The 25,901-nt window shown below is 44.4% G+C and overlaps 1 protein-coding gene across 1 annotated transcript; it reads left to right on the forward strand.

Annotated features, from left to right (window-relative positions):
- The first annotated feature begins 16,047 nt into the window (after positions 1–16,047).
- On the forward strand, positions 16,048–25,025 carry LOC114873559 (aristaless-related homeobox protein-like). The gene is made up of 4 exons (XM_029181992.2): positions 16,048–16,461; positions 20,135–20,400; positions 23,154–23,241; positions 24,016–25,025. The coding sequence occupies exons 1-4, from the start codon at positions 16,389–16,391 to the stop codon at positions 24,477–24,479; spliced, it is 891 nt and encodes a 296-aa protein (XP_029037825.1). The 5' UTR covers positions 16,048–16,388; the 3' UTR covers positions 24,480–25,025.
- The last annotated feature ends 876 nt before the right edge of the window (positions 25,026–25,901 follow it).

A 25,901-nucleotide genomic window follows, 5' to 3' on the forward strand; every position in this document is an offset into this window, starting at 1 on the left:
CCCTTACATCCATACATTCTTTTCACCCCACACTCTATGTATTCCTACATTCTTTTGCATCCTCACACTCTTCTCATCCCTACATTCCCTACATCTCTACATCCCTTATATCTATGTATCCCTTCATCCCTGCATTATTCTCACATTTCCAACATTTTTATGTAATATTGTGCAAATTTAGTTCTTTTTTTCGCCGCCAGAGGGCGCTGATTCAACATCGAAATTTTAGTTCAAATTTTTGCCGCTAGGGGGCGCTCTATTTTCGAGATTTTTCGCGAAATTCTCAAAAAAATAGCGCCCCCTAGCGGCAAAAATTCGAACTAAATTTCGATGTCGAATCAGCGCCCTCTGGTTTTGGAAAAAGGAACTAAATTTTGCTCAATTTTTGGCCCTCTAGCGGCAAAAATGTGAACTAAAATTTCAATGTCGAATCAGCGCCCTCTGGTTTTGGAAAAAGGAACTAAATTTTGCTCAATTTTTGGCCCTCTAGCGGCAAAGATGTGAACTAAAATTTCGATGTCGAATCAGCGCCCTCTGGTTTTGGAAAAAGGAACTAAATTTTGCAAAATTTCTGGCAAAAAACTACTTACCTTTACTTACCTTTACTCGAAGCAGTACTTGTAATATATTTATTATGATGCTTGCAGGGATATAAGGGATGCTGGGATGAACGGGATGTAGGGATGAAAAGAATGTAGGGATGAAAAGAATATAGGGGTGGAATGAATGTAGGGATGAAACGAATGTAGGGACAAAAGGAATGTAGTGATGATAAGAATGTAAGGATAAAAAGAATGTAGGGATGAAAAGAATATAGGGATGTAAGAGATGAAAAGAATGCAGGGATGTAAGGGATGAAGAGGTGTAAGGAATGTATGGATGTAAGGGATGAAGAGGTGTAAGGAATGTATGGATGTAAGGGATGAAGAGATGAAAAGAATGTAGGGATGAAAAGAATGTAGGGTTGAAAAGAATGTAGTGATGAAATGAATGCAGTGATGTAAGGGGTGCTGAGATCTAACTAAACGAGGGATATAACGGATGCCGTAGGGGTCCTGGGCTGGGGCCCTGGTCTCCACTGCACGCGGCTCGCGGACTGCCGGCATCGGGTGTGGCCCCCGATGTCGGTGGAGTTTAGCACATGGCGGGGGGTCAAAGGACCCTCCCTACAGCCCTAGTGCAGGCCACCGTGGTGGTTTTAGTGGGTAAAAATCCCACACTACCTCTAGCCCCTCCCCAGGGGGGCTGAAGGTGTCTTTCTGAAGATTTCCACCACGTTAAAAAAAAAAAAAAAAAAAAAAAAAACCCGGGTATTTAAGGGTTGCAGGAGTGTGAGCAATGCAGGGATGTAAGCAACGCTGAGATGGCCTTGGCCTATAGTGAGGGATAAAATTATATAAATACCTGGAAAAAGTAAAATAAATGGGGTCCTCGGCTGAGACGTAGAAGAGGGATATAAAAATAAATATTATTCCCCTTAGATGAGCTTATTTAATAAGCATCAAAAAATAAATGAAGTAAATTAAATTAACTCTGGAAAAAAATTAGTGGACAATTATTATACTGATTGTGCCCTCTTCATACACACCTGATTTCATCCAGGGGTGTTAGGGACCCCGCTGCGCCAATGACGGCCCCTACGTACCGACCTGTTATCATATTGGGGTGTTAAGGACCCCGAAATGCCGATGAGTATCTTTGCATACCAATAATATACCATCCGGGGTGCCAGGGACCCCAAAGCACCAGTGACTATCTCTGCGTACCGACCTGATATCATATTGGGGTATTAAGGACCCCAAACGCCGGTAAGTATCCCTGCATACCAATAATATAGCATCCGGGGTGCCAGGGACCCCAAAGCACCAGTGACTCTCTGCGTATCGACCTAATATGATATTGGGGTATTAAGGACCCCGAAACGCCGGTAAGTATCCCTGCATACCAATAATATAGCATCCGGGGTGCCAGGGACCCCAAAGCACCAGTCACTATCTCTGCGTATCGACCTAATATGATATTGGGGTATTAAGGACCCCGAAACGCCAGTGAGTATCCCTGCATACCAATAATATAGCATCCGGGGTGCCAGGGACCCCAAAGCACCAGTCACTATCTCTGCGTATCGACCTAATATGATATTGGGGTATTAAGGACCCCAAACGCCGGTAAGTATCCCTGCATACCAATAATATAGCATCCGGGGTGCCAGGGACCCCAAAGCACCAGTCACTATCTCTGCGTACCGACCTGATATCATATTGGGGTATTAAGGACCCCAAACGCCGGTAAGTATCCCTGCATACCAATAATATAGCATCCGGGGTGCCAGGGACCCCAAAGCACCAGTCACTATCTGTGCGTATCGACCTAATATAATATTGGGGTATTGAGGACCCCGAAACGCCGGTGAGTATCCCTGCATACCAATAATATAGCACCCGGGGTGCCAGGGACCCCAAAGCACCAGTCACTATCTCTGCGTACCGACCTGATATCATATTGGGGTATTAAGGACCCCGAAACCCCGGTGAGTATCTCTGCGTACCGATATTATAGCATCCGGGGTACCAGGGACCCCGATGCACCAGGGACTATCTCTGCATAGCGACTTATCGTCTTGGGGTCTCAGGAACCCCAAGCACCGCTGACATTGCATACCAACATTATGGCATCCGGGGTGTCAGGGACCCCGAAGCACCAGCGACACCAATATACGCTAACTGGGGTGTCAGGGACCCCGAAGCAACTAGCGAAATATAAGAACGAAAACCGAACAAATCGTGAAACTAACTTGTTCAGGATAGTGATGGATTTGACCGAAAATAGGGAAATATAAGACCTAAAAAGTGAGACTTATGAACAAATAGTAAAATATAAGACCTAAGGATTGATTCGTCCGAAGAAAAGAATCAGAATAAAAAAAATAGCGTATTCGCTCGAAAAATTGATTTTACTACTTTATGTTAACCGAATCGTAGCTCTCAGCTCGATATAGTTTTCTAAAAATTATCGTGTGATAAATGTTTAGAAAACGATATCGATTACCGGGTCACACCACGTGGAGGTGGCTACTTTAGTGACCCACCTAAAAGAATAAAATTCTCAAAAAGAGACAACATTAAATACCAATTTAAACGATAAAATGTTGAAACAGAAAATATAATTAACATCACAATTGAACAACAAAATGCTGTAATAGAAAAAATGATTATTAATATCTTAGCAACAACTGAAACCATAGAATACGGAAACAGAAAGCAATTAAGATTGCAACCTCAGAACCATTTAATAAGAGAAACCAGAATACGAATGTAATTTGAAAACTCGTTTCTTGGGTTTTTTCGAGGGTCTGTCGGTAAAGTTTTCGACGGTATGCGAAAAGTGACGTAGCATAACATGCCGTTAGTTGGATGCGATAACTGAGGAGGCGCTTGCATCCGTTTCTGTTCGGCCTAATTCTCTACACTCGTCGTTGGTAAACTCACTGATTCAGATTCTGTTTTTTACTGCGTCCGCAATATATTCTAGAGGGCGTAAGAAAAAGTCGAATTTTTCCGAAGCCGCAACCTCCCAAAAGGATGGTAGTCTTTAACAGTATCTCGTCGGTGCTAGAGGATGCTTACCACCCCCAAATTCATGACCTACCGAGCACACAAGTTTGCTTAATCCTTTCGTATCCGTAGTCACTATTTCTGCTTTATTAGCTTCACTATTCACACCGCGAGATGATGCGAACAGCGCCGTTTTTGTTGCGCGCATTTATGTAAAATTTAAAAAAAAATAAAGATAAAGTTCGCATTTTGTCACATAATTTGTCTCTTTTTGAATAACTATTACATAAAAATTATCATAAAAAAAAAAAGAAAATTGTTGGGAACCAAGGATTTGAACCGAGGACCTTCAGATTGAGAGTCATGGATCCACTGCGTTGTTAAACACATGACTCGCAATGTAAAGGTCCCCGGTTCAAATCTTTGGTTGCAATTTTTTTGTTTTTTTTTTTGTTTTAATGATAATTTGTCTCTTTTTGAATAATTAAAATTCTATATAATTCTAAACTAAAATTCCATATTCTATTTTGAATAACTTAAATTCTATAAAAATTGCAGTGTATGTAATTAATTATTAATAAATGCAATGATTATAGCACAGCTGTAATAGTTATTCAAAAAGAGACAAATTATAATTAAAAAAAAAAACTTGGGAACCATGGATTTGAACCGTGAACCTTTAGATTGCGAGTCAAGTGTTTTACCACAGAGTTAACCGTTTGTATGTGTGAGTCTGTCATACTTCTCAATGTAAGTAGTAACTAAATTTAATTATTAATATCTTTTAAACAATTAGCCGTCTGCCCACAAAACGGGCTATAGGCGTGTTCAGCTCGACGAGCTCTACAAGCTGGCAAAGTTTCATTAATAAGTGAGTGTAACACTTGGGTAGTTCTCCGTATTAAACCTAATTAGAGAAGACGAGGGAACATTTGTCTACATTTCTCGGCAAACAAGAATCTACGAAGCCGCGAGGAAAAGGAGAAGAAAAAAAAAATTCCAATTCGGTGGCCCCGAAGTAACTGCGGATGAACTGTTCGTTCGTATGTATACGCGGAGGCCGTGGACGAGGAGGGATCACCTTCCTCCTACCCCCGATCCTGATTTGCTCGTCTGAAAACCTTGCTCTTTTACGCAATTTTAGCGTTTATTAAAGTTTGCTCGCAAATGAAACGAAGCCCATATAACCTACCTAATTTAGCGAGTAGCATTTTCGAGTGGGGGCCACTCCAGGAGAGGAGGAGAGGCCGGGTTCTATTGACAGCGGTTATTGCCTAACTGCGTGCCTCCACCTAATATGCCCGCTCGGGGATTCGCATGCAGGGCCGCTCGAACGAAAACTGCGAAACACGCCTGTGAATCTTTAATTCCGCCGGTGGTAATCCAGCATCCCTCTCTTCTGACTGCCTACCCCCATCCTCCTCGCCACTCCTATCCGAGCTTGATTTTTCCCTGGCTTCACCAGGCGAACCGTGTATCGTATGGGAATTCTTTATCGTCCGTTTTGCAAACGAGCCCCCGTTTCGCATCCTGCTGACTTTTCATTTATACCATCCTCGATACCGGAATTACGCATTGATTTCTCTTCCTTTCACATAACTCTTTGACTTTTCGTTTCTTCTTTCCAATTCTCTATTTTTTTTCTCTTCCTCTTTGCATTTTCGCTTTTTTACTTTTAATGATGACGTTGTATCGCTTCGAAGCGCTCGCTGCTTTTTTTTTCTCTATCCTCTTTTATCTTTTTTTCCATTTCGCATTCATCGCGTGTCAGGGTATAAATTTTGATGAAACATTCGGTTGAAGTGTACCGGCAACGAGAGGTTCATTTAAAGTTATCAGTTATGGAAAAGTATTATATAAAAAAAATTGTTCTCTCCCTTTCTAGTCTCATCTCTTTTTTCTCCCTGCATGTTTTTTTTTTTTTTTTTTGTTTTGAACGAGGATGAAATAACTCGATTCTTTATAGTCGCGATCGAGTGCCATCGTGACGCATCATGGGTACACGTTTTCGCGTGGGCATTGGAAAAAAATACACGAGAGAAAAAAGTTTTCATAGGTTATCGTTTTTCTTTTTTGTTTCTGAAATATCTTAAGTTCGATCCGGATAGCAGGTTCGATTATTGGAATTCATCGATGTGTTTCGCGAAACGAGCCGATGATCGACGCCGCGAGCCATTTTTCTTCGTCTAACCGGGCACGCCACATTCTCGCAAGCGGATGCGAGCAAATGACGGCCCTGCCTGCATTTGAAACTCTGTTAACTCTCCGAATATTAGCTCGTCGAGCGGGATTAACCCCATTGTACCCCGTTGAAAATGATGACATCACCATTAAACTCCCGTCGGCTTACGGAAATTGATTAAACTATCAAATTAGCTCTACTAATATCAACACATCAACGCGGAATGCCGTGTCTGGCTTCGCAGGTTTAAACCCCGATGACATGAATTTACGTGTCTAACGATCGTTCGACGTGCATTCATTGGTCTGATTATATTTCCTAAGAGGTCCGCAATCACGAGTCGGCTGCATGCACGCGGGATTTCGAAACGGCTTAATACCAATAACACCCCCATCGTTCCATGCCTGACTACATACCAATTCTTACTAGGGAATAAACAAACATTTAATCGTAAAAGTCTCTTCAAATTGTCGACCTTCCTTTAAGATAATCAAGTATTGTTAACACCATTGTTACTAGCTAATTGTAAGATTTATTATCCTTAGTAAATCTCCTTTTCATAGTAACCGCATTAATCCTCGCCTCCATTTAAAAACTCATTAGCGGTCGTCGAACATTAACTCCTTCACCACTAAGAGTGATTAGGGTCACCTGCCTTTGCTTCCTTACAAGGAAGGGTTAATCTTCCAGCAGGTCAGAACGAGTGGTTATTCGTCATTCGACCAACCAGTATTCAATACGCAATAGTAAATTTATCGAAACGTATTAGTTTCAGTAAAGTGAGCGAATGTTCTGAGTAGCGATAGAAATACCGAATTAGACGTTAGAAGGCTCTCGATTAATTCATTTGCTTCGTTTCCCAATTAATGGGGTGTTTCAATGTTCCCTTCGACAGGCATCCCTCGAAATCCGATCATGCAGGTTGTTTTTACCGAACGTAAATAATTTTTCAGCTGGTCGAACAATTTCAATCCGAACGAAACGGAGTCGACCTTTCGCGAAGGGAGCGTGCACAGGGAAACGTGTCTCTGTGTCGAAGCATCCCTTTGCATCCAGCATCCAGGAACTACGGAACGTTACATGTACTGTCAAGGGAAGTGTGAACAATTTCGTGCATTGTCGAGACTATAATATGGATGGCTGGCAGGATAATTATTGGAGGCCGTTTGAATCTAACTGTTTCCTTCATTAGCAGTCTCAGTTCGCTTGGCTGTCTCCTTCTCCCTCGCTCCCAACCCCCTCCCCCCTCGCAAAACCCACCCCTTCTCAACCCCCCCGTCACTTCGCCGCTTCGTCTCTCTTTCTCTCTATCTGAATTTTGTGCAGAATTACCCACCATTATCATAATTGCGCTATTACCGATAATATCTGCGACTCAGCTTCGAAACTGTACCTCGATGCTCTTAATCCATTTTCTATTTGGACAGCGGGCTTTCGGTGGACGAGAAGTCGCAAATTCCGTTGCGTAATTTCCGCCCCATTGAGCGTCCCTCTTAGGTATGGAATTATGTGTTTCGCCTCGGGAGTCCGGCCGGATTGCCAGGCGAGAAGCGAAACGCGCGTGTTGCAAATTTACCAGCCTCGATCGACAGAAAAATACACATTTTTCCATGTCGACGGTGGTCCTTTGATTTTTCTTTTATTACAATTTTTAACGTGACGGATCAGAAGAAGTGGTGTTGGTTAAGAATTGGGATCGTAGATCGTCAGGGTCTTCGACGTATCGATTCCTCGTGTACCTCGCTGGCAATTAGAAGGGACAGCAGGTGGTAAGCTGAACGTGACAGTTTTTAGTGGGGCGGAAGAATGGAGGGTTACCTCAATGCCGCAAATAAATCCCAACTCTATTATTGTCTGTGACCAGGCTACGCGAACCGCAGCACAGCTTATAACGTTACAACTAATATTTCTCGACTTACGTATACATAATGCAATATTTCCCGAACAAAGTTAAAAATGAAAATTTTTAAGACAATCCTCGAGATCGATTCACGTTTACCTTGTACACCGTTCGTTTTTAACCCGTTGCAAGGATCCGTGTTTCGGTTAATCGGATCGAAAAATTTATATACCATCCCTTCGTTAACCTCACCCCCCCCACTTGCTCGTGGCGAACAGAGCCGAGAAACGAAATGAAAAAGAATTAATACCTTGCCGATTGCAACTTATCTCGTTAAATCCCCGTTTCTTCGACAGGACTACGAAAGTAACCGTAGAATACGAGACGAAGCATCGGATAGAAAGCGAAGAGTCGGAGGGGCGAAGGGGGGCTAGAAGTGGAGCGTAGGTAGGGATGTGGCATAATTACGAATATTAATTGCGTTTCCAACGAGCTGCTGGAACCGGGGGCTGCTGAGTGCAGATGTCAACCTATTATCATCCCTTACCTTACAATGGGTGAGATCTCGCTTTCTGTGTGTCGCTTTATCCCCTCTCCCCTGTTCGCCGTCTCCTCTCCTTCTACCCCTTCCCGCGATGTTTCATCGCTACCCCTTCTTACGTCGCTCCTCACCGTCCCCTTGGTTCACGGTATCACCCCCGCTTTATTGCAAAGTTAACAATGTTACTCGTTCTTGAATAGCTGCGGAGTATCATTATCAACGTGTCATCAGCAGGACGAGGATCGTCTGCTTTTATAAAGTAAGATAGCACGGGAGAGGAAGGAAGCCCGGTAGACGATGATGGGGTTAACATGCACGGGGACAGGTGTTTCCTTTATTCCTGAAGCGGTTGCTTTCACGATCGAGCTTCTTCAGATAGCAGGATAGTTTCTTCTATCCTAAAGGTAATTTGACGAGTATCGATCGTAGAACGAGTATCGTTTGTTTCGCGTAGGTGTTTGAAGTTTATCGGTCACGATAAGCGAATCACGGTATCGTTTCAGCGGAGCAACGGATAAATACGTAGAGAATTTTAGTTGAAGCACCACTCCGATTTGTCATCGATGTTAATAAAAGCGTCGTTCCTCCTTCGTTACTCGCTGAATACTTTTCGAGTCCCCAATTCCGATGGCACGTTCCACTTTGCCCCACCCCGGATCGAGCGAACCAGATCTAATGAAATTTCCTGAACTGATATCCCGAATCTTGTGTATCGGCGACGATTACGAAATCGCCGCGAGATCGTTGCAATTGATTGTTTAAGCGATTGCACCGGTAGACATATCGTTATTCGCGTCAGAGCAATAGCAGGGGCAGGGAGGGTAATTACATTCTCAGCGATTGGCAACGGTCTGGCGCATCCTCGACCGGAAGAACAGTGGGATAAAATAGTAGCAGAGGGCTTAATTTGCCGTGAGTGCCGACTATACATCTCCGATCGGCACTGGAGTAAAAAAGGGTGCCAGCTGGAGGGGTGGGCGGAGATTGGTGGGAAGGGGTACCGGGGAGAAGGAGAATGGCAGAAGGAGAGAGAACCGTTTAATAAAAGTATGAATATCGCCAATAACTCGTCGCTCGTTCCCGAATAATTTCCACTCTATCGGAAAATAATTATACTTTATCGCGGCGGTCCTCTCTCCTCCCCTTTCTTCTTTCTCATCCACCACTCGTTCACTCCTCTTCTTCTCCCTCGACGACGTCTCAAATCGCTCAATTATATTTCCTCTTCGTTCCTTCTGCCCATTGTCTCCTGAATCCTGCCACCGACCGATCCAGCGTCGCCGTTATCCACCGGAGAAATCCTTTCGGCGACCATCATTTCCTCCTCTTCTTCGTTCGTCGTCGATTCTTCACCGTTGAGCCAGCTATCTATCCGGTCGGCTATTCGCTAGCTAATCAACGTCTCGTTTCTCCACTTGCCTCAATCTTCGGTTAATTGTACTTTTAAAACGAGCAAAAGAGAAGAGTATTCCATACGAGGGAATCGTTATCGCTTGACAATCGTTTTCTCCCCTTAGGGCAGGCGTTCAACTACGTCCAACGTGGCAGCGCACACGTCGTCGCAAACAAAGTGCTGCTGCTCCTCTTTCAGCTCCTTTCAACGAGCGATTAACGCGCGATAATCGAGAGAACGCGCGGTGCGCGTCCAAGTTAATTGACTAAGATAATTCTCGATCGCCTCTCGAGGCGGACGTTAAAAGCCGGCCTGAAAAAAAAGAGGGAATAAGGGGATGCCACCCTGTTACGCGTATGACGGGTGCCCGCTTCGTGTCGAGGGTTTGATCGTTTGGTGGGTTACAGAAAGAGATCGCTGGAAAAGGGACGCGAAAGGGAAGAAGGACGCGAAAGGAAGCTGGTGGAACGATCAGAGACAGACAGAGAGAAGAGGGTGGAGAGTATAGAGGTCCTTAACGTGCGTAGGGGTGGATCGTTCGTGGATGGCACGCGTGAATGCGCCTTTATAAAGAGCAGTCAGTGAATTGATATAAGTGAGCGGTTATTTCGCGATCATTTGGAATTCGCCGTGAATACAGGGACTCGAGGAAGAGACAAGGAGGGGTGTCTTCTGGACCGGTGGCGGGATCTACGGGGTGCTTTCAGCCACGTGCAACCCGCTATATGTACTACGGTAACGGATCAAAGCCAATGCCCTGATCGGACTTCCGAATGTTCCAATCGTCTTCTCGTCCTTCTATCCTATACTCATCCGTGCACGTTGCAGGACCGTGTCTTTTATGCCGTCGATCGACTCGTTTATCCCGTTAAAATTATACCTTCGTTAAAATCTACGGGTCAGGTGGGTTGTTAGGGTAATTCGAGCACACGGAATTTCGGGAAATTTAAACGATCTGCTAGAAGGAAATTTGAACGAGGTCAACTTAACTTGTTTCTTTTTCTGGACTCATAAAAGTAAATTGGTTTTGAATGCAATTATTCGTATAATGCGAAAAGCGTTCGGTGGTGACCCGAGAGGACAGGATAGAATTTCACGGATGAAATCTTTAACGAGGGTCGTGGAAACGTAATTCCGGAATGAGAATGAAAATACGATTTCCACCCGGTTAATTAGGACAACGCTTTTTCTCAGCGAGTAGAGGATCGCGGTGATTTTTGAAGAAGCAACAGAGCGAAGAGAAGGCACGCTGGATGGGACGATAAGAAGAGATTCTGTGAGTGACGAGGGCACGGGCCAACGAAGAAATAAACCGGGCACAAACACAATAATTACTGTCTCTTTATTTGGCTGTTTGTCGGAGCCGAGGTCTCGGCCTGTTCTGTCCCTCTCTGACTTGGGCGAAACGTGCGGCTCGTCGTCCTTGTGCAGAAGTTAATAAAATCCCGGCAGCCGCGTCGGGGTGCGCAGTAACCACCCCCTCTGTCTCCGCTGATCCTTCCCTCTACCCCTCGGGGGTTAGTTTATTTAGCACAGGCGTAGTCACCATCTCCAGCTTTCTATCCTTCCTTTTTCTCCATCTATCTATCTATGCGGTTTGCTGCTACATTTTAATCTTACCCTCTGTCTCGTCGACACCCTTCATTTCTATAGTTGCACCACGTTTATAACTCTCTTTGGTAGCGTAGCCTAACTATGATAAAGTAATATAGGTATTTTCAAGTATCTTTTTCATTAAGAATCGTTCTGCGTTCACTTGTGAATGCAGAAAATTAGATCTTAGATCTTCTTAGCTGCTTCTTGCTTCAACCCTTTCATTTGTGGAGGCTGTGTACAAACGTGGCTGCCAGTGTGTGCGCGCGTGGGTGTTGGCGTGTGGTCGGATGCAACCACACGGACAGGCAGAGGTAGTCTTTACCTCGTTTATCCCATAAAAGTCAGCGGTTCTTCGGTCTCGGTTTATCCGGTGCGCGGCGTGCCAGCCGACAAAGCCCGGTGGCGCCTCGGGGGCCAATAACGCGACGCCCCTGATATACAACCACGAAAGAGCGTCCACCCCCGACCACCGACCTCTTCGTGGCTGCTCGACCGCGCTGTTATCGCTTGAAAAGGATCCGGGCGTTAACAAAAAAGAAAAGAGGATAGTTTTGGAAAAGGATGCTGTTGTTTCGCGTCTTTTCCTACTCTTTAGACTTTTCTTTGACTCGAGAAAAGAAAAGAAGAAACGGTACACGCTCGGGTATTGTATAATATTTGACATAAGGTATAAAATGTTTGTCGCTAAATATTTCTCATTTTTATCTCAAATATAATATTGAATTTTAAGCAACATTTGTATAGGTATATTGATAAACTTTTTTAAGATAACGTGTATTTTCACCGATAGTCTTGCAAGTGTTAATCGTGTTAAGGATGTTGTCGCGTTGATAAGAATTGATCAGAGGTGAATGTCAAGCGAAAAGAACGACAAGATAATTGTAAGATTAAACGTTGGAAACTGGGGATTGATTTCTCTGCACTTTCGTCCGATTTCATTCGATTCCGTCCACGTCGATTGCTTAAACATGCAGTCTTTGCCTCGTTTGTCTCATAAAATTCAATGGTTCTCCGCTTCATTCGACGGGATTCAACAATACGCCGCGCCGGTGCCCCCGGGGGATAATAACTGTGTCCTTGATACGGTGACTTCCCTTATAGAATCCACGTTAAACTCGTTCCCCCTTTTCGTTAAAAGAAAGGACGCGCGCCAATTTGAGGCTCGTATTATCTCGTTGTTTTTACACGCTCCAATAAACTGAATTGCAACGCGACGCATGGATAAACGCTTCTTGTCAATTCTTTCTCCTTCTCTATCGTTTCACAATGAAAAAAAAAAGGCTTGTTCATTTGTTCGTCGCTGCAATTACCGCTACCTTTTTAGCATCGACTCAATATCCTCGCTGCTCATTCATTACCCCTTTTGTCATCAATATTGATATCGTTTTCTTATTAAGAAATGTTAACGCGCTCTACAACCGCCGCTGAAGCACTTAACGAATTTCATTATTGCAATAAAAATTTGTTAAGGTAGCTTTACAAATACTCTCTGTAAAAAGGCCTAGACTATAAAGACGAATTTCAAAGTTTTCGGTGAATCGAAAAGCTTTCTATTTTATATTTTGCTCTTTGGAAAATTTTTAGAAAAAAAAAAATAAAAATGAACCAGTCTCTTTTTTGCATTCGTTCGAATTAAACTAGCGGAACAATTTTCTCCGGCCATTCGTGGCGCTAATAAAATACAATGCTCTGCCACAGAGTGAACGGAAAGGTTGGCAATTTTTGTACCGTCGCCAACGAGTTAGCATATTTCGTAATGTCGTCGTCCAGCAACAAACGAATACGAGCCGAACTTTTGACAGTCTCGCGCCGGTTATGGGCGTCGGTAGTTCTTGTAGAGGGTGGCGTTTGATCTTCGAGCCGGTTCGCCGGGTCTATTGTGAATTGTATCTGCTTCCTTTACGACCGATTCCACCCCCGACCCAGCCCTGTCGCGCGCGGCAGAGAATCTCCTCTCTTTTGCAGATTTAATGTTGCCTATTGTAGAACGTCACCTCGCATGCCTTCCTCATCTCTTTCCTCTTTCCACTCTTCCTTCTTTATTCGCCCTTACCCCCGTCGCCCCGCTTAGATTCATGATATAACAATTACACCCACGAGTTATCAGCTCCCCACTTTCATTTCGCCGGTCGAGCGCTTCCGCTTTTGAAAACGATTCGATTCGAAAAAAGGATAGTGAAAAGTTTGCAGGAGTTTCTATTCTGTTGCCACGAGGATTCTTGGTAAATTGAATTGCGACATTGTATTAAGAAGCTGTTTGGTTCTTGAGATTAGCTTTTCCTAAAATGGAAAAGTCTACGTTACCCCCCAAGTGTGTATTAGTTACTCGTTGGTCAGGAAAATTGTGTTACACTTTGAAGAAGGTACCGCGAAGGTTTAACATGCGATGAAAGAAAATCCGAGGCCGTTTCAAGCTGGGAATATCCGATTTTAAAGAGCGCGACGCGTATCCGAATAAATATTAATTAGTTTGCTGGAAATTCGCGTAGTCGTTGCTTTGTTCAAGAATTAAGCTTATTAACAGTTCATTTCGAATATTGTTGCATATACCTGGCCCCCTGAATTACGCTACGCGGATACAGTTATTTATGCTGAAATTTGTATTTTATTGTGAAAAGAACCGAATCAATTTATTGTGTCACTGGTTCGTCGAATCTGCTTGTCGTGTTTATTGCAAATTTTTTATCATTTTTCACCGGATAGCCTATATACGCGGCCCTCTACGTTTAATTTTCTTTTTTTTTTCCTATAACGTGTGCACGATACAAACAAATAAATAACAAAAGCGATGTGCATATGAATTTTGGAGGAAAAAAAAATCGTTGCACGCGGCGATGGATATCGTCGTTCTTGATTCGTCCCACACCGATGCAGGTCAAATGATTTGCCTAATGGCTGGAATTCGTAAGGATAATCTTACTATAGTCAGGACTGACAACGACCAACATTGGGATTCCCAATTATCTGGAATCGTTAATACCCCTGAGCACAGGTTAACATCTGCAAAGTATTAACTGTTTCGCTACTCTCCTCCGTCAGGGATGATCCTGATTCCTTTCAGATCGTGTCAGGGATGCAGCATGACACTTTGACGTTCCTTCCTTGATCGTCGGATCAGATTGTTTCTTTGAACCAGTCATTCTTGTGCCTTCAACAGACTCCGTATCGCCTTATCCGGACATTTATTTATCGAGAAGGGTGGATTATTAGAAGACAATTTTCAAAAATCGTTCATGATCCTTCCACGATCGCTGTTATTATCAAGCGCAAGATAAATGTTTCATTTTTTTAATGGCGTCCAGGAATTGTTCATTCCAGCGTGCATCGGGTAATCGGTTTTCGTATGTATGTAAAAGCGTGACGTCGTTTCTCGCCGACAAAGCGTTTTGTTTTCCAAAATCATCCGTGTAGGAGATACCATTTTTTTTTGCGCACGATACGGGGCCGCGATATTCCCAAAAATCTGGTTTGCAGCGTCACGAAACGCGAAGCAGCGAACCCCACCCCCCTTTTTCTCCGGTTTATTTGCATTATAAAGCCAGCGATACAAAGGGGTGAGGAACGGGGCGACATACTGTACACCCACACCATTACGTGATCGACGGAAGATACTCCGTTTCGTTAAATAAATCCCGGAAATTTAATATTCAATTGTCGCGTGCCACGTTCTACTGTGACGATCAACCTTTTCTCAGTTCTATGAAATTTAATCGTTTGACAAAATGAGGAAGTTTCGAAACAGACACGGAAGTGATGCTTGAAATTTTTTCAAGCATCGAGCAGTGTTCTCAACACAAAATGGAAGCTTCTATTCTCGACTGGAATTTAAAACGACCCAAAATCCCGTAATTAACGGCAAAACAACAGGTTGTTTCCTCGCAACAACCGAAGGGAATTAGAGCGAGAATCTTACGGAAGATGGTTCGAAAATTTTCACAGGCATTCTTTGGATTAGCAACAGCTTGCCACAGCCAGATTACGAGCGAAGATTTCGTAAAAAGGATGAATTTTCGAAAAATAGCGCGGGTGTTGAGGATTTCGCCTCCCCCTTGGTCTTAGGATTAGATTACCGATTCCACCCCGACCGCGTGGAAAGGTGTTGTCTTAGAATAAGTAGGATAATCGTAAGTAAATTTTCAAACGGTCCTGTCCGTGAATGGCCGACGAACTGGGCGACCTGGTTTCTCGCAATTGCATTCAACGCAACGGGGTTCCTGTACTTCCAAATTACCTGAGGCTTTCGCTATCCTCGCCTAAATTCCACAAAGAAGATTCTTTGAAACAGCAAAGAATCGCGTTCTTACATAATCTCCTACGAGACTGCTTAATTTAATCGGATACCCTTATTTGCAATATTAATTTATTTTCCAACGCTTACATTTGCATAGATATACGTCGGTGTTTCTTGGAAAAAAGGAAAATTCCTAACACACTTTGCTGTCGGTCAGATAACAGGGTAGGATTAATCGCGATCACGAAAAAATTTGCATACATCCGAAGACGCGGTAAATAATCTAGCATTCTTAAGAGAGAGAGACGAAGAAATATCCCGTCGTCGGATCGAAACCGTGGCGTCAAAGCGAAAGGAGAAAACGAAAGACAGACAAAGGGACGGACATAGGTGAAATGGTGAAGGGTAACAAAGACGGAAAGATGGAGACTCGGAAGCGAGAGGGGTATGGATAGAAGGAGGAAGACCGTTTGAGGGAGGGGGTAGGAGGAGGTGGAAAAAAATCCGGGGATTTACGCGGAAAGGGCAAAATATTCCCCGCCCAGGCCTCATTCAACCCCCGAGTACGGGGTGGCTTTGGGTGAGAAGCGTGCGCCCTCATTGGCGGGGAGGCTAATATGGCGGTGTTAGGGGTTGCGAGGTGGGGCGGCTGTGTGTGATATTAAGGGCTGCTTTCATGTCCGGCGAGCCAGTTCGTGGTGCGCCGTCGATTGACGCATTTTCTTTTCGAAGCCAGAGTCGCGTGCAACCTCGACGCTCCATCGTTTTTCTTTTATACTTTCCCTGTTCGCGTTGTTCTTTCTTTATTTCTTTATTTCTTTCTTTCTTTCATTCACGCGAGTCGAATTGCGATCAACTTGTTTCACTCGCGCCAACTGGGACGTTTTCTTCGACGGAGCTCCATCTGTCCGCCAACAACAGCGGGAAATACGATTCATCTTCGATGAGAGAGAACTTTTCACCAGTGATCCATCGTGAACCGTACGCGACTTCCGGTTACCCTTCGACTACGCTGCGACTGTGATTTCCGGCTACATTGCCGTGACGAAGCATGGCGCAAACTTACAATCAGAAGAAGAACGTGTACAGCATCGATCAGATATTGGGACACGCGAAGGACGAAGGTACGATTTTTCACTTCCTTTTTCCTTAGTGAAATCGTTGATGTCACTTCCGGAAAGTTCCCGTGTTCCATTTCGTTATGTCGATTTTAACAAATCCACCGATTAATTATCATTTTCGAAGAAGCTAGAACGTTCCTGTTTACTTAACGTCAAGCGATCGCGATATAAAATAAACTCGGCTAGGAAATGTTGCATTATTATCTGGTATCTGGTATCGTTAAATAAACTACAGTCTCATTTACCAGCATTTTACCGTTTTCGCATCGATCCGGTCGCGATTGCGATAATAAAAAAAAAAAAAAAGGGGGGAAAAGTTTTCTTCTAACTGAAACAAAGTGGGTTATCTATCTTAACCGATCGTCGAAGCGCGCATCAGATAGTCCTCGTAATTGTATGGTAATTTAGCAAATGGCATTTTACCGATTTTCGAAATTACCCCCGTCGATCGAAGGTAAATCGATCGATATTCTTAATGGAGGAAAATCTGTTTACGCTCGAACGGTGTACGCAAACACCGGTACGTCGGTCGTCTCGAAAAAATTTGTCTTCGTTGTTTGATTACGCGCGCATTACTTAATTGCCGTGAGCGTTTTAAAAGGCTAATTAGGTCGAGGTTCGAATCGGTAGCGACGATCAGCGCGATGTAAATTTACGACGTGACTTGTAACACGCGAGCGAGTCAGTTAGCCAGCGGGCGCGTACATGTGCACGCTTGTTTGTCCGACCATTTTCCGCGGGAGCCGGCCAAACGCACGAACACGCAATTATTTCATTAAAATATTCCGACGATGGATTTCTCAAGAAACCACGATTACGCTTAATGCAGCTAATTCCTGACCACCGCCACGTGCTGATGTTTCACGATAAATTATACCGTTTCCATGCGGACTCGATGCATACATAGTGCGGCCCGACACGACATCAAAAGGCGTTTTAAAACGCGACGTGATAATTAACACGCGCGCACCTCTGTTCCTTTCGTTGGAATTAAAAGAAAATAATAAACGTAAGAAGATTAAAAATAGATAAATATTTCATAAATATTCCCGTCATTTTTTCGACAATCCCTAGCGCGCTTTGACCGGTGGCAATTTCATTCATCGTCCGCTGGAACACCATGGAAAATTAATCAACCCGTGTAAAGCTACACTTATTAAATTTCCACGAAGATACTCGTTGCACGCCAATTTTTTTGCTCCAACGATTATCCAGACGAGTTTAGCGGTGAACGTATTACCCGTAAACCCTCTTAAGGATTTTATTAGATTTTCAACGTAAAGCCGGACCTTGTGTAATCCGTTCTAGCGAAGTGTATCTTGTCCTTAACTCTTTACACTCTCAACGAAGAAAATTTCTTCACTTTCGTACGAATGATCGTCGGGATGATTGGATTTTCGTACAGGTCGAATTGACGAAGGGGGTACACGCGTGCATGTACGTTTCATGATACATATGGGTACACAGGTAGGAACACAGTCGATGATCACTGTATACAGGTGGACCGATTATTGGCCCGTCCCGATTGTGGCGTACAGAAATCAGGATGTGTTTGCGGATTTCGATCGTACAGTCGTCTAACATAATTAATGCGTCTGATAATACCTGTGCATCGAGTGTCCATTGATACGATTCGCCAGGTATCGCTTACAGTTCGGCACATTCATGTTCGTAGAGTGTAAAGAGCGAGGAAATTAATTACGTGGAAATTATTCTACGTGGTACAAAAATGGTACCTTTAACGTTTAACGATACGTTTAACATTAAATTAATATCCTGATATACATACGTGTTGTAAGTTAAGCTTCTCGATTGACCGAGACAAGTATATCGGGCAAAAATCGAGACATGTGGTGATCGTGGTACACGGTAAATAAATCTTTAATTTCGCGCCGCGGACTTGCCTTTACGGGCCACCCTCGTGCGGCGCAACCCCTATCGGCGGGGGTCGTAGATTTAATAGAACGAGCGGAGAGTTAGGCATCAAGTGGGTGCCCCATTGTGCCCTAGCATGAAAACATAAAAATCTCTCTATTCATCGTGGATTATCCGTACGTTGTTTGCGTAAATGTTAGTGCGATTACGCGCACACGCACGCATTTACCTCTCATCTCTCTTTCACTGTCTGTCTGCAGGCAGTCGACACGCGTACCGGGTTCGAACGATTCGCTTTATTCGCAACCTATCACAACTGCCGGTTAGAGCGGCATCGAAATGTAGGATTAACGTTATTACGCACGAGTAGCAAATGCGCGTCTAATTAGTTCAAGCAAACGTGTGTAAGGGGATGATGGGAGCGATGCACGGGAGGGGTGAGACAGATATTGAAACTTCGTGAGCCGGTGGTCGTTATGGCGTTGTTATCTAATTTCGTGGCCAATGTCGCTTCGTCGAGCAATCAAAAGCGTCGGATTCTCTAATTAGATACAAGCGGAAATTAAACGATTAACGCTAATGGACTTAAGATTTTCTTCCTCGTGATGGCTTTCTAATTATCCGTCCATCGATAAGGACGTGCATGGAAAAAAAGAATTCGATGAGTCGTGCTTTGAAACAATTTGCTATTGTAATTAGGTAATGTAAGTAAATTTTCCATTCGAAAAATGCAATCTCTTACCTGTCGTTATTCATCGATTCTACTCTGTAATATCATTGTCCCGCCACGAAGGCGCGTTGGGGAAGAAAAAATGTACATTTTGCGTGTAGTTTGCTCTAATGAGCTGTTTAAGCTCGTGTCGACCGTTGAAAAGACGAAAGAACGCGGAGAAAACGTGCGGGAAAGAGATAGGGACAGAGAAGAGGGAAGGTCGGCGAAACGAGAAATGCAAGGGTTGCAAGAGAGGGGGGCATGGTGTACGACATGTACTCGTGATATTTGCTAATCACTGACGGCAACGGTTTTTAAGTACTATCGAGCGTGTACGTATAATGTACAGATTCGCATCGATGCGTCATATTTCATACATAGCCGGATGTACAAAAAATGAAGCGCACCGGGTGAGGCTTAAAATTGGCAAATCCGCCGATCGGACATCATCGGCGTATCGGTTTGTATATCGGCGCCCGTTCGTGGCGCGGCTTAAAAATGAAATTGCACCCACACCGACCCCGCAGCATCTACACCCTTCCATCCTCGCGTTCCCGTTCGTTGTCGCTTGCCTACCAGCGAAACGTCAATTTCGTTTTGGCAGCGTGCACGATTTAGCTTAATCGCCCCGATCCTCTCTTGCGCTCAAGTATCGAAGGCCCGCGCCGATCGTTTGATACGCGTATCTGTCCAAACTTCAATACCCGTCCGCGGTTCTTTAACGCGGCTCGTTTTTATCTATGTGTCGCGAGTTGACGATTTTACGATGGTTTATGGAGTGTGACGCGGTATAGTGACAGGTATGACTGCAGATTTTCATTAATTATATTAAGTTTCTGGTAGGGGTGGGCGGGGGTGACCTATACCATCGATCATAGACTACTTAGTGTTGTTCTAAAATAATATATTTCAAACCATGTTACGGTCTCGTGTGGTGGTGAACGTGTTAATGCTTCTTTTGATCGTCGATAATAGTTAATGTATCATATACCTACCAAGCAAAAGGAACTAGTTTCGATAAATTCGAGAGATAGAATACAAATGTCAGTGATGCTCGAAATGAATTATTTTTCTTATCCTTGTTTCCAGATCACGCGACCTCGTCCGATGTGATCGGCGATGGAGGAGATACGGAACTCGGTCATTTGAGCGACCATCAGATAAACGATGCTCTGCACGATCCCTTAAATCTAGGAGAGTCGGACCGACCACGCAAGGTTCGAAGGTCCCGTACCACCTTCACCACCTACCAGTTACACGAGTTGGAAAAAGCATTCGGGAACACACAGTACCCGGATGTGTTCACCAGGGAAGAGTTGGCGATGAGGCTAGATCTGTCTGAAGCTAGGGTACAGGTGAGACCAATTAATTATTCTTATAATCACCGAGCTGGGAATTAGGTTCCAAATCCCTGCTAGTCTACTAAGAATTTTTCCCAACCTTCAATGGGAATATAATGTAAAAATAATAAATAAGTTTGAAGAGATTTTCCAAGCCATTTTGAAAAAGGAAAGGCTTACACTTTAGCTACCTTTCTTCCTCCACTATGAAGGGTTCGATAAAATTACGCTCGTCGAAGATACTCTAAATTGTCTTTAAAGCCGTGCATGCGCGCCAACAGCTTTTCAAGCTTGATATTCGAACTCGAAAAGCCGTTGCTGAATGAGCCGCAACCTCGGTGTGGGCCTCTCAACTAATTACACACTATTGTACCGAAAATCTGCCGCTCTTCGACGTCTGTAATTTCGCGAAAGACGCGCCAGACCATCGTACCCGTGCTACGAGGATTAATTTCATACGAGCCAGTCGAACGGTAAAGAGCGTGCGGGGTCGTAATCTGCTTTGAAATTATTTGCCAGCCGTGCCTTTTAACGGTCGTGAGAGAGTACCAGGTGCGCATATTTTGACGTCAATGGAAAAGAGAAAAAAAGAAAGAAACGAGATTTAACATAGACAATTGTCTTTTGCGCGTGCAATTACATTTTTAAGTTTAATTAGCCCTTTATTTTATCGTTTAACCGCGCTCGCTAAATAATCTTCCTGCTATATCTTTTTTCAATTCTGTTCAACTCGAAGGTATTGGAATAACTTCCAACAATTTCTCCTGCAACAGTGAACTTGAAATTCTTCGATCGCGTTAATTCGATCACGATCCCGATAAATATCATTCCGCCGTCCGTTCGTATTATCACTTAATCGTCCGCGAAACGAGCACGAGTTACGTGACGCGGAATCGGCGTGCCAGGACGACAGGAGCCGGGTATTGGCGGTGCTGCCATAAATTATGACTTTTCCATGGATGGAAATCGGTTACTCGATTAGCGTAACCATCCTGACACCCTCGTACGTACGCGCGATCGAGAGTGAGCGAGACGAACCGATCGAGCGAGAGAAACAGGGAATCTGATAGCAGAGAGAGAGAAGAAGGAGAGGATGAGAATCGCGAAAGCAAGAGGAAGAGAGCGAGAAAGAGAGTATATATACAGATATACACGTATATGTATCTATGCGGGTGTGTATATAGAGTATAGAGAAGGGTGGTGGATAGAGCAGTCGTCGAAGGGTGGTGTGCAGCTGAAAAGAGACAGAGAGCATTCCGATTGGCCCATTGTGGTACAGCCAAGCGACAATGCCGGCAATTGGCCGTCGCTCGACAAAACCGCTAAATGATCCGCCGCGGCGCAGTGGTGCCACGGCCACTTTATTTCAATCTAGGAAATCCTCCGCTACTCCTCCTCCACCTCTACCTCCACCCTCCCTCGCCGCCCTCAATTCCAGATGCGAAATTACCCATTTTTCGGTATTAATGGCCGGCCGATGTATCGCGTTCGATCGACGATCGGTCCCGATGGTAATGCAATCACGAATCGTTTCTGCCCGCTTCCTATTCCTCGCGGACGCTCCAGGCTCGCTTTCGCTTTTTCGTTCGCCTACGCGTTTCCATTTCACCGACATTTTCAAAGACGTTTAATCCTTTGGTAGTTGAAGAAATAGACGTAGACGATGCGTAGAGGGTAGTGGAAAAGAAATTGTAGTTGATTAGTGCTTGCAACGAGCAAGAGGGTAAGCAGGGAATTTGCGGTGGAGACGGTGGAAACGTTACACCGAGATTACGTGGACCGAGACAGGGATTGAAAGTTTCGGGTTAGCGTTGGGTCGCTTAAACGACGCGCTGCAACGTTTGCGAGCACTTTGGCGTTAGCGGGGTATTCAGGGGCGATTAAATAATTAACAGCAATTAGGCAATTGAATTTCCTGCCCCGGCCTCGCGACGTTCAACCCCCTGTCCTTCGCTCCTTCGCTCCTTCGTTCAACTGAACGCTCCCAGTCACTTTCAAAACTTCCCTCCACCTTCACCTCCAGCAACGATATTCCTAATTTCTCCTTGAAAATCCATCGACCAAATTTATTATTCGTTTCTTTTTCTCGTTTCTCCATTAATATCGTTAATTAACGTGCTCGAATTACTCGTGAACAAGCATCAAAGAAGTATCAGCAACAACAATATCGGCTGATTGAAAAGAATATCAAACTGCAGGAACAGTGCGGGCTATGCTTGAAGAAAATTCTGAGGAAGAAGTATCATCAAACGATCCACGTGTATCGGATCGATGTCGATGAACGGCGTCGCCTGAAAAGCACTGGATTTTCTACACAATAGAGGCAGGATGTAAAACGCAATCTCCTCGTTTCTCTGTCTCTTTCGCGGGGTCTGTCGGTGGCCACGAAAAATCAGAGCAACTCAGGCGGAAAGCGAAAGCATTTATATGGCAACGGGGCCTGTAGTAACGGCGTGCCGTGCTTTCGATGGGGCGGCGAGGGACGAGGGCAGGGGTTGCTGCCACTCAGGGGTACGGAGGAAATCAGGATAATTGTTAACAATTAGCTTAATCAACCTCGAGAGCAAGCTTTTGTTGGCTGCTTCTGATACCGCTGCTTGGGGTTCTCATGCGTAGCTAGGCCTATTTTCTTCCGAGAAATAATTCGATGATTTCGCGCGACAATTGTTCTCTTCGTCTGGAAGGGCGTTGGGAGGGGGTGAGAAATTGTTTGGTCGTGAAATAAACGACCTTCTTGAAATAAAATCCAAAATCTTTTCTGATTCCAGGTTTGGTTTCAAAACCGTCGAGCAAAATGGCGCAAGAAGGAGAAGTCTCTGGGAAGAGATACCAGTTTCATGCACGTGGAACAAAGCGGTGAGTAGAAATTCGAATTTGTCATTTGGACAAAATCGAAAATTCATTTGAAACGCGTTAATATGCGAGGAATCGAGCCGTGAGGAGAAGTTACGGAAGGGTAGATGCAATCGACGCCAATTACATCTAATTTCAGTGTCGGCCATCGTGGCCATCACACGCGAACGATGCGCGACGGAAGCTTAACCGTTTAATTTTTCATGAAGGCCACTATCGGTGCTCCGTGCTACTTATTCCTATGCGAACAGCAATCTCGCAGACAAGCGGATAAATTTCTGCCATTCGAGAGCTTTAAATCAACTTCTCTAATCGTTTCTCGATGATAGTCGCTAATAGTCTGGATAAAAAGACACGTAAAATGGTCGTAGAAAAAGAATATCCTAAAAATGGCACTTGATAGAAATTTTCTGCAAGTAACGATAGGATTGATTTTAAGTTCGTATCGCAGCCCCTTTTGCTGAATCCGTGAATCATGGTGCAGCAGAAGGGGGATGATATACAAATAATGTTCGTATCTTTTGTCCAAAATAAATTGACTCTTTTAAGCTGGTTTCCTTAAACTTACTTTTCCCATGTTGAAAATATCCGATACAGAGAAAAAGCAACTAGGTACCATGTACGAGTTTTACTTCCGAGCGGCCTTGAGCCAATTGATTTTGGACAAAGAACGGCACAAAGCCACAGCTGGACCTCTAAAACGGTAACCAGCCAACCTCGTTTCGAAGTTGGTAAAAAACAAGGAACTAAAATCCCTGCAAAACGGTGTGATTGCAGGTGTCAACGAGTTGTCCCTTCACGCCCGCCTGCTCCAAACGGCCGGCGGTGTGCCAGGTGCGGATCCATCGGGAGGACCAGCGGGTGCCTTTCCCTGGTTCATCCCGCCGGTGTTCCCACCACCGTGGCCGGCCAGTGCACCGAAACTTCCCCCTTTGCACGCAATCCTCTCGCAGTACATCGGCCTACCCCTTCCGCAGAACCTGGCGTCTCTCGGTACAGTACTTCCGGTCGGCTTGAACCCGGCATCGTCCCTCAACCACAATAACGTAAACGGACACTCGCTTGGCAGTCATCTACCAGGACATTCGTTGAACCTTGGGGTGCAGAGTCTGCCGCAGAATTTAAGTTCGAAACACGACAAGGAGGAGGATTCGGCCTCGTCCGACGACGAGATCAGGAGACAAAGCGCCGAGGTTCTCAGAGTGAAGGCTGAAGAGGTTCTACGCAAGGTGGATAATTAACTGTGAAGATTCTAATGACGAACGATGGCCTGATGTAAATATCGAGGAAGGTACTCGGGATCGGAGAGGACTACTGACGGAGTGGTGCGATTGATCGAGAACAATCAGGAATGAATCTAATGTATATTGTATGAAAGGTTCAATTAGGATGTAATGTAAGGGTTGAGAACTCTGTTGCAGTGAAATGCAACCTAGTCTATTTAGGTTAGCCGTGGGATGGCGACTGAAATCGTTTCGTCAACTATGGAATTTGGTACTAATATATTTTTTTTTGAGTTAACGATGCGAAGACGTCGAAACCGCTGGCGGTTTTTCTATGGCTTAGAAGTACTTCATTTGATCAGCAAGTGTTAATGTTCAAATTATCTTCTTGATTATAATCGACGATGCATGAAGATAGAGCATCAAATTAAATGATTTTGCCTGAATACGAAACGATCGAGGCTACCCCACGGCGAATGAGCAATTTTTGTAATATACATGTATAATACGCAAACGTGCATATATATATAAACAAAATATAGATCACGTACAATATCTTTTCATGTAAATATGTAGCTAATTAATAACATCGAGAGAAATATATGACACTACTAACATCAATCAATTTACAATTTTCTTCACCCTTTTCTAAGCAATTCTATCATTCCTAATTTCCTCGCAGTTAGCAAGATCATTGAAATACAAATCGATCTCAATTTTTTCGAGTAGCTTATCACTCTCACCCCCATCGAGCAATTCGTGATGAAGCACCAATCGCAACCCCTTGGAAAATAGCTAATGAACGTATTCTTTTGGAAAACACCCCCGAATGTTCTATCTGTGTGAACACTATTAACGCGCGTAAAAATCGCTTCCGTGTCATTAATCACGAAAGGATTTCGTATTGGCAGTCTACGTTGCGACGATTTCCTGAATTCTGGATTGACTAGGGGCAGCTGGCTTCTCTATCCCCCCTTTGTACACAGAGAAATGGAGGAGGCATTCGATTCCCACGGACTTTCGGTGTAAACATTCGACGGTGTCGTTTAATCGCGCCACCCGTTCGCGCGTTCAACCCCTCACCCCCTTACGGTTCGGCTTCCCACGTGGCTGGTGGTCAGGTACATACATATACTTTGCTCATCCTGGTAACACGCACAACGGCAATTACAATCCAACCAATTTATTCGTCTTATCAGAAATTTATCTCCGGTAAGGACGACGAGGCGAGGAGCGACGATACCGCCACGACAATTATCGTTATCGTTATTGAACGGGTCCGCGGCGGTGTCGGGGATCAAGGCACAGGGGGGAAGGAGGGGAAGTAATTATTGCGCCACCTGCGCCGGGACGATCGTCATCGTTGTTTCCCGATAAGATCGACCAGATAATGACGCGAGTTTGCGGGAAACATTGTGGTTTATTTCCTGGCCAAGCTTT

This window comes from Osmia bicornis, chromosome 13 (assembly GCF_907164935.1).
Source record: "Osmia bicornis bicornis chromosome 13, iOsmBic2.1, whole genome shotgun sequence".
Classification (NCBI taxonomy): Eukaryota; Metazoa; Arthropoda; class Insecta; order Hymenoptera; family Megachilidae; genus Osmia; species Osmia bicornis.